This window comes from Podarcis melisellensis, assembly GCF_964234715.1.
Source record: "Podarcis melisellensis genome assembly, chromosome: 11".
Classification (NCBI taxonomy): domain Eukaryota; kingdom Metazoa; phylum Chordata; class Lepidosauria; order Squamata; family Lacertidae; genus Podarcis; species Podarcis melisellensis.
The window spans coordinates 17,223,081-17,238,058 of record NC_138543.1 but is presented as its reverse complement, the minus strand read 5'-3'; the positions used below and the strand labels follow the sequence as shown (position 1 = coordinate 17,238,058).

At 42.0% G+C, this 14,978-nt stretch overlaps 2 protein-coding genes across 6 annotated transcripts in view; both read left to right on the top strand.

The window, feature by feature from the left end:
• SNCAIP (synuclein alpha interacting protein) overlaps window positions 1-14,978 on the top strand; it is a 118,526-nt gene that overhangs the window by 45,861 nt on the left and 57,687 nt on the right. The window lies entirely within an intron of this gene.
• On the top strand, window positions 9,014-10,356 carry LOC309380403 (uncharacterized protein). The gene has a single exon (XM_081930268.1). It carries the CDS (start codon window positions 9,342-9,344, stop codon window positions 10,344-10,346), a length of 1,005 nt encoding a protein of 334 aa, XP_081786394.1. The 5' UTR covers window positions 9,014-9,341; the 3' UTR covers window positions 10,347-10,356.

The window sequence follows — 14,978 nt, the reverse complement described above, 5'->3', positions numbered from 1 at the left end:
ATGGAATTTCCTTGCAAGTGCATTGCTTCAGTGATTGAAATGAACCATTGTCCACCAATGCCAATAACTAGCTATCTATTTATTTAATGTTTATCCCATCCATCATCATAAAAACTATCTTAGGGTAGGCCTACAACATGCAATCACAGAAAATCAAGTCCTCAATGTGCAGCATAAATTCATAAGACCATCCCTCCATCTGCTTGCCAAAGGCATGGATTACTAGTCTATTACTGTTTGGGAACAGCCATAGATGGTGTACCACTTGGGCCTCCAGTGACAAGGAAGAATAAAGGAGTACCCCAGACCATCTATGTGATCCGTCATGGGGAGTGGAACCTCACTCAAGAGTAGGCCATTAACCTGATTCTGGGACGTGGGAACACCATTCCCCATAGTATCTCCATCTTGTTGGGATTAGGTTTAGGTTTATTCAGGTTTATTTAATTTATACAGTGGTACCTCGGGTTAAGTACTTAATTCGTTCCGGAGGTCTGTTCTTAACTTGAAACTGTTCTTAACCTGAAGCACCACTTTAGCTAATGGGGCCTCCTGCTGCCGCCATGCTGCCGGAGCACGATTTCTGTTCTTCTCCTGAAGCAAAGTTCTCAACCTGAAGCACTATTTCTGGGTTAGCAGAGTCTGTAACCTGAAGCGTATGTAACCTGAGGCATATGTAACCCAAGGTACCACTGTATATCGCTTCCCACTTTAAAAAAAAGTCCTGAAGCAATTCACAGCCAAAGTTAAAATCACATTCACGTTATTAAAAACAGATTAACTGTAGAAGTACAATATCATATTGTAACTGCTGCCAAATGCCCAGAAAAACAAATATGTCTAAAATGATAACTGTCAGGCTTCAGGGAATCGGATCCCTACCCCTGTGGCAGTAAATAGGCAGATCAAATGAAAGGAGCGTTCTTACCAGTTAGTTTCTTTAATAATCATAGCGAGAGAGAAAGGAATACATATCTCTCTAGTAATGGCGTTGCTCCCAGTAAAGGTTCACCCCCTCCGTCCCCATTAATCTACGTCACTCCTACGTTGGGTAATCTGAGCTTGTTGCCGCTGCGCTTTCTGTTTTATCACTCTCAAAGCCCGCCTAGTCTTAGGCAAAGGGGGGGGGGGTCTGGAATGCTTTCCAAGGACACTGAATCTGCCAGCTGTCTCTCTCCTGGTCTTTCCTCTTCTAGCTGTTCCTCACCCAGTTTCTCCCAGCTTTTCCCCTCTGGACTATGCCCCTCTGCAAACCACTGTTCTAAATCTATACTGTCCTGTCCTTGGGAAGGTTCAGGAAAAGGGGGGGCTCCCACCATTCCTCCTCAATAACAAGGTTGGCAGCAGGTCACACTCCTTGGAGAGAGCATGCTGTAAATGAGGGAGAACAGGTACTACACACACACACACACACACACACATGGCATAAAGATTCATCTTCAGTCCTCATCCAGTACATGGCAGCCTCCAGACACCAGTTAAACACCTGCACAGCATCCTCTGATGGGAAGGAGAGATAGAGCTGTATGTCACCTTCCAATGGTGGTACTGAATCTCCCGTTCAAGTATTTGTGCAGTATACGATCTCTTTGCCGTGTTGCTGGAGCAGCATGACTCTTGCACTGTGTCGAGAATTCTGAATCCTTCCATGTGCCAGGATGCCAGCATTGGTTCAATGGCACTGCTGGTGTGCACAAGTTGGGTCTGTGATCTGATTCCAGCAACCACCTCCACTGAGCAGAGACAGTCTTGGAAAAGGAAGCATAGACAGTGGTACCTCTGGTTGTGAACGGGAAGCCCATTCGCAACATGAGCAGAACGCAACATGCGTCTACACGTGCGCGGGTCACGATTCGCCGCTTCTGCGCACGTGTGTAATGTCATTTTGCGCGTCTGCACATGCGGAGCGGCAAAACCCGGAAGTAACCCTTTCCGGTACTGCCAGGTCACCGCGGGACGCAACCTGAAAACACTCAACCTGAAGCAAACATAACATGAGGTATGATTGTATGTAGCATTGAGGTCAGGCAGCACGGCTCACCTTTTTTTGGGGGGGGATGTTTCACTCCCTCTCGCCACAACAAGATCAGCACTGTAAGAGCTGGCCTTTTTCTCTCCTCTCCCCCCTGAGGCTGATGAATCCATTTGACTTCCTGACTGTGCTTGCATAGTTCCCTGCCGATGTCCTTGTCTGTCCTGTTGACTCTGTCTGGGCTCTGGAATAAGTGGGTGTCATGGGGAGAGATCTAAATTACTCATAGATACTCCCTCTAATACAAAAAACCCAACCTCTTTGTAGCTTCTCCATACATTTACAACAAGACCCCTCTTTGCTCTGTTTAAACAGACCCTGAATACTGAAATTTGTTTCACTTAGGCATTTCCTGAATGTTTTTATAATGGCCTTTTAGTTATTTTGTACACTGTTCTCTCTTTTTTATAACTTTGTTTCGTTGCTTGTTTTAAAACTTGTACTGTTTTTAAATTTTGTTTAAATTTTAATTTTTAATTTTGTCTTGTGGTCTTGAAAGGCAGGGTACAAATTTGTTAGGCCAGTGAATAAAAAATTGAATCTCTGAGGGTTACGAAGCAGCAGTGACAAAGGAAGTTTAGAGCAAAGGAGGAAGATTCAGAGCACACTGACTGGACATGGGCTGGACATTTTAAAGCCTGCTTCATGGCAGTGAAAGGCAGTACTGGTGGTGAAAAAGGTTTACATTATTTCTGTGGAGTTTCATCCAGCAGAGCTGTTTCTGGTGGTTGGGGGTCATTTAAAATCAGAGTTCCAGAGTACAGTGGCAACTTGGCTCTCAAACTTAATCCGTTCCAGAAGTCCGTTCCAAAACCAAAGCGTTCCAAAACCAAAGCGTGCTTTCGCATAGAAAGTAATACAAAATGGATTAATCCTTCCCAGACTTTTAGAAACAACCCCTAAAACAGCAATGTAACATGAATTTTACTATCTAACGAGACCATTGATCCATAAAATGAAAGCAATAAACAATGTACTGCAGTCACACAATCAATCAGTAGCTGAACTGCATTCCACACAATCAAATGAAAATGCTAAATAAATAGCAAAAACAGACAGACCTCAGCTTAACACTCAAAACGGAAGTGTGGCACTCAAAATGGAATTGTGGCACTCAGAACGGAATTGTGGCACTCAACCCAGAAGCATAATACTCAAAACGGAGCACGTTTGGCTTCTGAAAAAAGTTCACAAACCAGAACACTTACTTCTGGTTTGCAGTGTTTGGGTTCCAAGTTGTTTGAGTACCAAGGCGTTTGAGAACCAATGTACCACTGTAGTCATTGTGGTTTGTAAGGCACTTTGCAGATAACACCACTTACATCCATGCCAGTGAAAGTTCTGTTTTTGTGTGTGCTTCAACCCAGACGATTAGTGTTTAAATCTGCAAAGAACGAAAGAAAGAAAAAGGACTGATCTGCTGCATCAGAGCAATTGTAAAGTGCTTTCCAGGGAGAGGGAACAGGCCCTACAGTATAGAAGGAGAGGCAGTGGTGAAACCACTCCTGAAAAATATCCTTGTATGCTGAGGAACCATCAAACTGCAGGCCAGACCTCATCTTACTGTCTCTTGCTGAGGTGTTACAGCACATAATGGTGATCCAACTCCAAGCATTCCTGGAAGGAATAGACTATCTCTGTCCTTATCAGTCACTTTATAAGTATTCTGTGTGGTGTGTTTTTTAAACGCAATCTGGAAGGTGATCTGTTATCACTTGTGCAGTGTGTTTTATGATAGCTGTTGTGTGCTGACTGAAACCATGACTTTCATTCTGGCTTGCTTCAGAAGTACTAGATCATTATATGCATGCAGCTATGAACTTTTGAACTTAAGGAAACTTCTGAATAAACATGATAAGGGATAAGGTAATCCCAGTCCCAGAATTCACTCCTCCACTGAAATCAATCACACTATTTTAGCGGCCCCGCTGCTAGCTTTTTGTTTTTCTTAGACAAAAGTGCTGCTTCAGATTCATGCAGGGACAGTGAAAATCCATCTAACCCTTCCCTTTAAATTTTATATGAGTTGACTGAGCAGATAACTCATCCTGTACCATATGTTTTTCTTGGCATACATGGTTAACAAGAAGGGGAAAAATGAATAAAATAAGTTGGTGCTACAGAGATGCTTAGTCAATGAGAGAAAAGCCAGACAATGCAGATGACATCTAATAGAAACAACACTATTTTACATCATTTTGACGGGGTGTGTGTGGGGGAGGGATTGTGCAAAGGGAGTTCTAGAAGACAGAATAATCAATGCTCCAGAGACTGCATTACATATCCTTATCTAGCATATTACTGTCAAAATAGTGTCGCAGTATGTCAGGTTGTCACTTTGTTTGAATATGTGAAACTGTAGCAAAACACATTTAATAGCAAATCATCTCTGCAAATGGGCAAACAGACATCTCCGTTTTCGTTCTTGGGTCTGCTCATTGAAACACTCGTGCTGTTTTCCATAAATATGACTATAAACAAAAGTAAATATATAACCGTGGCCTGTTGGGAGAAGGGCTTTTTGAAGAATATCTTGAAACATGTTCAAGCATCTGGCAAAAAAGAATCAGGGCAGATCCGAAACGTGAGCCGTGGTATTCCTTTACACCTGAAGTTAAAAGCTTGTTGAATGGTAGCTGGATAGATTCAAAATTTTATGCTCGGAAATGGATTTTAAATAACAGCAAAGCTACGTGCAGCCCCAAACTGGAAAATTGCCTAGTCTTTTACATAACGGGGTTGTAAAGTCTGGGACCTTGTAATTATGCAAAATTAACATGTCTTATGCAAATGGCTCAAGTCCTCTGGGAAAGAATGCATTTCTGAAAAATATGGCTCTTTATCTTGGTCATTGAGGTGTTGACAGGTTGGAGCCATTCAAACTTGAGTATTACAAAGTATTATTAATATTGAGTATTATTAATATTGAGTATTAAAATGACCCCTAAGTATAGGTCTTTAGCATAAGAAAAGAATCTGCTCTGTTGTTGTTTAGTCCTGTCCAACTCTTCGTGACCCCATGGACCAGAGCACATCAGGCACTCCTGTCTTCCACGGCCTCCCACAGCTTGGTCAAACTCATGTTGGTAGCTTCCAGAACACTATCTAACCATCTCGTCCTCTGTCGTCCCCTTCTCCTTGTGCCCTCCATCTTTCCCAACATCAGGGTCTTTTCTAGGCAGTCTTCTCTTCTCATGAGGTGGCCAAAGTACTGGAGTCTCAGCTTCACGATATGTCCTTCCAGTGAGCACTCAGGGCTGATTTCCTTCAGAATGGAGAGGTTTGATCTTCTTGCAGTCCATGGGACTCTCAAGAGTCTCCTCCAGCACCAGAATTCAAAGGCATCAATTCTTCGGCGATCAGCCTTCTTTATGGTCCAGCTCTCACTTCCATACATCACTACTGGGAAAACCATGGCTTTAACTATACGGACCTTTGTTGGCAAGGTGATGTCTCTGCTTTTTAAGATGCTGTCTAGGTTTGTCATTGCTTCCATGGAGAAAGACAACAGGCATCTGCTCTGCGCCAGAGGCCAAATGAGTGTGCTGGCTTAGAAGTGAGGACAATAGCCAGAGGTTATGTGTGTGAGAACTGGGCTGGAAGCAGGCTCCAAGCAAAAGCATGAGAAGGAGAGCCATGCTTGATTTCTGCTTCAATGCAAGGCTGTGGCTATAGAAGAGGCAATACCTTTTGGGATGTTAATGCTGTGAGGCTCTCCATCATAGGCTCAGGTTGTATATACAGTGGTACCTCGGGTCACAGATGTTTCAGGTTACATATGCTTCAGGTTACAGACTCCGCTAACCCAGAAATAGTACCTCGGGTTAAGAACTTTGCTTCAGGATGAGAACAGAAATCATGCTCCAGCGGTGCGGCAGCAGCAGGAGGCCCCATTAGCTAAAGTGGTGCTTCAGGTTAAGAACAGACCTCCGGAACGAATTAAATACTTAACCTGAGGTACCACTGTATGTGTAAATAAATCATATAAGGGCACCATAGTCTCCACTGTCCCTCACTCCGAGGAAGCCCTGGGTAAGTGCCTGGAAATTTCGCACCACTCAGAGATTGGGGTGGCATGCAATATGTTTATTTTGAATGAAATATTTGATATTGCTTTACACTTTGAGGGTTGGATCTAGAAATACATGAGCAGCACTACTGCTTGCACAATAGAGATCTACTAGCTTCTCCACCCCGGTCTCTCCTGCTCTCTGAAAAACTCCACCTGGCAGCCGACAGACATTTTGAAATGGTGTGTAATGGGGCATGGCAGAGGGGGAACTGGAAGAATTTGGCAGGACTGCCTGCATGGGCAGAATAGTGTTACTGCTCCTGCAAGACACTTCAGAACTAGAAAATTTAATGCAGCTCTTTCTCATTGTCATAATGTTTATAACCATGTTCTTTTTTTCTTTTCTTCTTAAAAAAGGCAGTAGCATTTTAAGTTTAACACACACACATTTTGAGAACACTAGAGTGAGCCAGAAAGGTTTGCATTCTATGAGCAGTGGAGACGGTTAAAAGCTATATCATTTTGTTGGTTGCCGTTTTAAAAAATGAAGCCACAGCCCTCGTCGGAAAACACATATTCATCTTTAATCTTTGTTCAAAGCTTCAAGGGGAGCTTTCAATATGGCATACATTGGATAAGACTGACACTTACCAAAGAAAAATAATTCACTGCAAAACCTTATCAAAAAGCCGCTCACAGCTGATAAATACTTGAAGGATTTTTCTCCCAGGCATTTACTAGAGCCAAAGAATTAACTTCAGATTTGTGCCTTCTGAAATACACTGAAAATCATCCTTCCTGAACTGCTATACACTGGGAACAGATGATCTGAACAATACAAGCTGCACTTCTGTGTTGGTTAACCTCTCAGGAGACACAATTGCTTCCCCCCTCCTCACCAGTTACTGTGACGATAGGGTAACAAAGGAACTCAAGTTCTGTAAGAGAAAATCTCTTTCTGTTATATATTTTGTCCTAATGGAAGGCCTTTTCTCGGTCTCTGAAGCTTGTTTATCTCAGAGCTTTTGTTCTTCTCATACTTCTGATATACAATTGTATGGGGGGAAAGAACTCTATTTAAAAAGCGTCTGTCATGATGCTACTGGACTGTAGTAAGGCTCCCGTCCCAGAGTTATTTATGAGCACTTCATATCTCCTTGAATGTATACAACATTGTAAGCGGTGATACTGTGCAGTTTCCATTCATTTCATTAGATAAGCTTCACAAATGCCATTGACAAGCACAACTGCTGCTGTTGGCTGAACAGCAGTAGAGGTTGTTGGGCTGAGACATAATAATAATAATAATAATAATAATAATAATAATAATAATAATAATAATAATAATTTTATTATTTGTATCCCACCCATCTGACCGGATTGCCCCAGCCACTCTGGGTAGCTTCCAACACAAATAAAATATCAAACATTAAAAACCTCCCGATTTGTGTGGATAGGTAAATTGTTTTACTCACTGCAGAAACTTCAAATTAATCCCCAGCAGCCATAATGAAATCCTGAGATACTTAGCATTTACCACATTAAAATGCAGACTCTATATCATCATTGTACCTCATTACACAAGGCAGTAAAAAGCAATGCCGCTTGTTTCACTCTTCTAATCCAGTACATATGTATATATAATTTCATAGACACACAAAATGCAATCAGTGCTGTTGTTAGCACTTACCACATCCTGAAGGTAGCATTTTGATCTTCATAAAATACTGGTACTGTATTTTTTAGATGTTCGGATGCTTTCAGAGTATTGGGTTGTGCAGACCTAACATTTACTCTGGGGAAACCCATTGAAATTCATGAACCTAAGTTAGCCATGGTTCTATTTTGAGTAAAAGTTAGTTGAATACAACCCACAGTGTAGAAAGTCAAGGAGCATCGCTGCCCTTATACAAGCTCCACTGTTGATTCTTAAATATTCCACTCAGCGTTGGTAGAGGTTTTCATTGTAGTGAAGTCACCTGGAGATAAAAATGTGAAAATGGATATTGAAATATATCTCACTAAACTATTTACTTTGAGTTTAAAAGCCTACAAAATGCAGATTTTAGAATAAAATACAGTGGTACCTCGGGTTAAGAACTTAATTTGTTCTGGAGGTCCGTTCTTAACTTGAAACTGTTCTTAACCTGAGGTACCTCTTTAGCTAATGGGGCCTCCCATTGCCGCCACACCACTGTGTGATTCTGTTCTCATCTTGAAGCAAAGTTCTTAACCCGAGGTACTATTTCTGAGTGGAGTCTGTAACCTGAAGTGTCTGTAACCTGAGGTACCACTGTACATAAAAAGGCATATTTCCTGAAGAAATATATTCCAAAAATGCAAAAAATAATAATCGTGTATGTTTAAAAAAATCACAGATGCTGAAATGAGACAGAATGAACATAAGGATTAACTCGTGTAAATCTGACTGGGACTCCAAACAGGCTGATCTGTTCTTCCCCACCTTACACCCATTGTGTCTTTTGTCAATGGCAAAATCAGTGCTGTTTTTCTAGAAAAAGAGGTGCCTGAACTTACCATGAATGGCTCCCTCACTCTCTTATAATGGCAATGGCGCCCACCTGAGAGGTGCTGGAACTGAGTTGCGGTGAGTTCCAGATGAAAAAAACTCCTGGGTAAAATTATGTTTCCAAGGAAATGGAAAGAATTACAACACGTTTGGCTTCTGCAATAGTTAAGCTTTTGTCAGTCCCCCCGCTTAATGTATGTATTCAATGGTTATTTAATAAGTAAGCTTTATTTCCCCTGACAAGATTTTCAGTTGGCACAGACTAAAATATAACTTTTATACGTGTGTGTGTGTGTATGAAGTGTATTTCAGAATAAAGATAGTAAAAAGCAACTTTTTAAAGAAATATCTATAAACTTTCAATTTGTTTTCATAGGGCTTTCTAGATTTCTTTTACCTTATGTCTGGGAGATTTGTTATATTATTCGCTGGAAAGATCTGCATCTTGAGATATGTTTTTAAGCCAGCAGGCTTCCAGGTTGTTGCCATATTTCTGTACCCTTTCATTAAATGCTGCTTGTGTGATTGTTCGTAACGATGGCACCACATGAGACAAATAAAGGTCACTTGAGTGCATGTGCTTAAACAACATTGGCTTGGCTTTGTTTTTCAGTTTTGCGCACTGTGAAGAGACTGATTGCTGTATATGCCTTTCTCTGGCATGATACACAATATGAACATTCATCAGGAGGGGAAAAGCCTTTGAACTTGGGAATCATTTTTATGAGGCTTCTGAAAGTCCAAAATCTTTGCGGATCAGATTAGTTATGGAGAAACTTAATTGGCTAAGGGACACGGACCTGTGTGTCGGCACACTGGAGATTGTCGCCTGCGCCATTGTGATTGCCGTCAGTGTTCCTGGAAATATATTGTTGATTTTCTGCACAAGGAGATGCATCGATGACCAGTTGCGCACCTCATTCACACTTATTTTCAGTCTTGCATGGGTAAATCTTATACACAACTTGGCGGTGAATGTATTGAAGATTGTTTATGCCTCTGCTGTGGCGTTGGATTCAGCCGGCTGCAAAGTTCTCATGTTCCTAACAAATTTTACTACTTCTGAAGCCATATGGTTCACGTTATATATTGCTTTGCTCTACTGTTTTAAATTGTGTCGAGTGGTGCATCCACCAGTTGAGGCTGCATGCAGAAAGCATCTGACGTGTCACATGGTGCTGATTTCTACTCTCTGGGTTGCGGGCGCTGCAGCATCCTGCCCACTGTTACTGTATACAGGGAGGACTGAAAAGCTGTATACAGAAAATGAAACCAACCAGCAACTTAGCAATGTGATATATGCTGAATGTAAGACGCAATACAGAAATGACCTGATGGAGATTTTGTATGGAAAAATCTTCCTAGTGGCTATTGATCTTCTTCCACTGTTAATTATGCTCCTGGCTGGATTCCGAATAGTATACCTCCTTTGGAAACATAAGATGGCAATGTGTGGTGGCATATGGATTGGGGGCGATGCTATTGAACTTGAGGTCGTCAGGGCATGTAAACTTATTCTGTTCTTAATATTTCTTATTATTTCTCTCTGGGTGTCTTACTTCAGCCTGGTTTACTGCCTGAAGAAATTTAGATCTTATTACTTTGGTCCACCAGTCCTGACAGTCCTGTCTTCGGGATACTCAGTTATCAGCCCTTATGTGCTTATGTTGTTTAACTATAAACTAATAGTGAGGATAAGGTGCTTCTGTTGCAAGAACGAGAAGAAACAGATAACTGTGTCTGCTATCGCTCCTGTGTCTCCATATGCCTAGCAGCCAGAATTCTTTTGCAAAAGGACTCTGAAAAGAGAATGTGGGAATTGGAAACAAAGACAATGTCTATCTTTATTGTATAATGATATACATATATTTTATTATGAGCTCATTCCCCAACCCTCAATCCAATGGATTAGGCATGGCGTCAATTCCAGCAGGTGTTCCAGCATCTCTCAGGTGGGTGCCATTGCCATTCTAAGAGAATGAGAGAGGTGTTCATAGTGAGTTCTGGAGCATAACTTTTTTTAAAAAAAATAAATAGCACTGGTTTCCAAGGCATACATGACTGTGGCTAGGTCAGATCTCACCGTAACGTTCTACTCAGGAACACTTCAGATGCAGAGATACTCTGCCCCTAGTTTGGCACACAGCATCAGTTCATGTATGTGCTGGTTGTGGAGGCAATTAGCATAGCTGGGCATCACCTAGCAGATCTTCTTCTCTCTGGTATTCCTCAGTCGTTGTTTGGTGTCAGCACCCTGGAGCTGCATTCTCCTGCTCAGACATGATTGACAGGTGGCATGGAGCCTGGTGCCATTGCCCAATCTCTGCAAAAGTGCGCAGTCGTTGTGCCCATGATTTATGATCAAAACATATCCTAAAATGTGCTTTATAATGTGCAAGGCATGGATTATGTATAGAATGGATTATGATAGCCGCATCTGTTTCATTCTATTTTAGAATGTAAGTAATGTGATTTTCCCCCAAAGCCTTAAACGCCTATTTAAGTGGCTATATATTTTATGCTGTAATGTGTTGCACAAGCAATAAAGTATTTTATATTACATTGATCTATTTTTTCCCTCTTTTTAAAAGTGGAAATACATTTTTTATCGCAAATTTAGATAAAATAATATGAGTACATAAATAATTAATAAAGTAATAAAGGGCTGCAATTTCCTTCCCAGAGAAGTTCTGTAAGCTATTGATTATAGCATTATTTTCATAACTCGGGCACTATAGCATATATTTCTGATTGACCTTTGTTCAGTAAATTACCCACCCTTCCCCCAACAGAAATATACTGCTTGATTTCTAACAAATGCGGTGTCATTCACAAGGAACCAGAGTTTCCACAAACAAATTCCCCTCTGTGGGTTCAGATGATAACAGGGATACCAGTATTCTGTCTCAGGAGGTTGCAGTACAAACAGGCTAAGTGTGAGTAGGAGGGATGGGCAAGAGTTCTGGTTCTGGCAGAGTAAGCCAGGCAGGGCTAGTTCCATTCCCAGCAAAGCAATTACAGGCAAAGCTCAGTTTCCAACACAGAAAAGCTATGCAAAGTTCAAGCTTGAGGCAGTACCTTGGATAGCTCTGTGTGGAACTCAGACAAAGGGGCCTGCATGTTGCTTCATAAACTGACAACACTAGACTTTAACAGGACTTCAGCTCAGACTGGATGGTAGAGCAATGGGCTCCTAGTGAGTAGGGGTTTCTGGGAAAGCAGGGCTTGGCACTGAGAGCAAATCCTGCTCCAACTCTGACACGTCCTCTGATTCTGTTCCTTCATCCTTTGATCTTGGGATATAAGACTGTAGGTTCACGGCAGCCATTTACGAAGGCTGAGGAAGGAGAGCTTTCCCAAGCCAAGTGTGAATCGCCATCCAAAGCATCTGTTTCTCTGTTTGTAGTATAGGGCATGAAACAGTAACCTGAACAAATGCTCTTCAAATATATGATCTTTTTCTTCTTTGCAGTTTAATTTTTAAATGCACAGGGAAAACAAGGCCCTGGAGCCTTGCTTTGAATATTGCTTCTGCTACTGAAATCACTTTCCCTCTCATTGAAACCCCCTACTCCTCCTGAGTGAAAACCTGAAGATTTCAACTCAAGAGAATGTTTGGATTTAATATCCCACTTTATCACTACCCAAAGGAGTCTCAAAGCGGCTAACATTCTCCTTTCCCTTCCTCCCCCACAACAAACACTCTGTGAGGGGAGGGGAGCTGAGAGACTTCAGAGAAGTGTGACTGGCCCAAGGTCACCCAGCAGCTGCATGTGGAAGAGCGAAGACGCGAACCCAGTTCCTCAGATTACGAGACTACCACTCTTAACCACAACATTGGGCAAGCTCAGGGCCAGCAATGCTCCTTCCCTTCTGCCTAGGACCAAAAAATAAAATAAAATAAAGCCTTCCTCCTGCAGTTGCTGGATCAAATGAGTTACTTGCCAATCGAGGAAGATTCTGCTGACTCGATGGAACCTTGGTTGAGGGCCAAACAAACATATTGATTATTCCCACATATGATGTGGGAATTACAAAACAGATACAGTGGTACCTTGGGTTAAGTACTTAATTCATTCCGGAGGTCCGTTCTTATCCTGAAACTGTTCTTAACCTGAAGCACCACTTTAGCTAATGGAGCCTCCTGCTGCTGCCGCACTGCTGGAGCACAATTTCTGTTCTCATCCTGAAGCAAAGTTCTTAACCTGAAGCACCATTTCTGGGTTAGTGGAGTCTGTAACCTGAAGCGTATGTAACCTGAAGCGTATGTAACCCAAGGTACCACTGTATCCTTAAATCTTTTTTCACTCTTTCAAAACAGCTACAGGGTGCTGCTAATTTGATTTGGTATGAGCAGAGTATTAAAAAAAAAATCAATTCCCCAGTCTAAATTGTCCCCATGGAATGCACCGTGTGTGCATTGTTGAAGCAAAGTGGTGAATACATGTGCAATTCATTGTTTTCCCCCCACTAGGGCAGAGAGGATGATTCTAGATGTGGGAAATGGTGTTAAGTGAAAGGATTCATGTCCCCCTGCTGGTGCCAGACCTCCTGTGCCACAGGAACCTAGGAAGCAGCCTTATAACAAGTCATGACATTGGCCAGTCTAGCTCAGTATTGCCTGGGCCAAATGGCAGTATTGCCCCAGCCCTGCCAGCAGATGCCAGGCATCAAATCCCAGACCTTGGGAATACAAAGCATGCACTCTGCATTTGAGCTGCAGCTGTTATGAATACAGTGGTACCTCTGGTTACATACTTAATTCGTTCCAGAGGTCCGTTCTTAACCTGAAACTGTTCTTAACCTGAAGCACCACTTTAGCTAATGGGGCCTCCCGCTGCTGCCGTGCCGCCGGAGCACGATTTCTGTTCTCATACTGAAGCAAAGTTCTTAACCCGAGGTACTATTTCTGGGTTAGCGGAGTCTGTAACCTGAAGTGTATGTAACCTGAAGTGAGGTACCGCTGTAGTTTAACCATAACCCATTTTACCGTCAACACCTCGTCAGCATATCCCGACCCTCAGACCTAGCTGTTCACAACATTTAAATTGGCCAACTCTCCACTCATTTCCCTTGCATTGTGATTAAACACACGCACAAAGGTTACAGAGACTCATAGCTGTTCCTTTACCATTGTTAGATGTGATTGTTTAGTTCCTTGAACATACTTCCTGTTGCCTTGTAGCTGCAAAGGATACACAATTGCAGGACACACACAAAAAACACCCTTAAGGTTGATTATACTTGTCCCAATAATAATAATAATCTTTCTTCTTAGTCTTTTAAATTAATAGTAAATTTCATTCACATTGTTGATGTAAATTTAGTCCTTTGAAAATGAGGGTCAGTTCACCCAGTTGGTGGGTGGAAATCCTGTGTATGTTGCGGAGCAGCTGGCTTGAATTCCTGTGGGCAATTTTCCCACAGGGATCTGGTCGGCCACTGTGAGAATGGAATGCTGGAATAGATGGAACATTGGCCTGATCCCACAGGCTTTTCTTATGCTCTTAATTATGTGCATGTTGTGAATCAGCAAACCTGTAGTATGTGATGAGAAGTTTTTGCGCATATGCCCAAATCCCTGTGGCAGCTTAACAACATTTTAGTGTTGTTTGCGCAAGCCTCAAGGCCTGGGTGCTTCCCTTCCCTTCTCATCTAGTGCAGTGTTTCCCAACCTTGGGCCTCCAGCTGTTTTTGGACTACAACTCCCATCATGCCTAGCTAGCAAGACCAGTGGTCAGGGATGATGGGAATTGTAGTTCAAAAACAGCTGGAGGCCCAAGGTTGGGAAACACTGATCTAGTGTATAAAGAGGAAGAAAGCTTTCACTTCCATTTTCAATTAACCAGGGTTACTTGTTACAGCCAAGCCTGGACACCCTGGTTTAGGGAAACAATCCAAGATCATAAACCATGGTTTAAAGATAGTCAAGGTCGAACTCAGTTTGGGTTTGCATATAGTGAGTAATTACAGGTAGGTAGCCGTGTTGGTTTGCCGTAGTCAAAACAAAATGAAATAAAAATTCCTTCCAGTAGCCATGGTTAGTTCAAAATAGAACCAAAGCTTTCAGGAATCTCGCAGCCATGTGAGATGAGCAGAGGAAAGCAGGGAGCCCACAAGCCGAAGACTCATACACTTAATAGTAAATAATAATTTACTGTTGTGTCTGAACAGCATCAGGGGTTCTTATTTTGTGCCATCACCTTTCATGTCTTCATTAGACTTTTTGGCCAATTCAGTTTTAGTTAGGCTCTTAAAAGTTGGTTTCCTAGCTAACCTTACTGACCCAATTATACTTTAATTGGTACATCCTGAGTCAAAGCTTACGAGCAAGTATTTCAGAACGTACCTATTGAGTTCAAATAGGGTTGCCACAACACTGAAAAAGCAAGGAAAATGGAAAT

Coding starts and splice junctions, on each gene's coding strand:
- LOC309380403 (XM_081930268.1), top strand. CDS start 9,342: ATGGAGAAACTTAATTGGCTAAGGGACACGGACCTGTGTGTCGGCACA.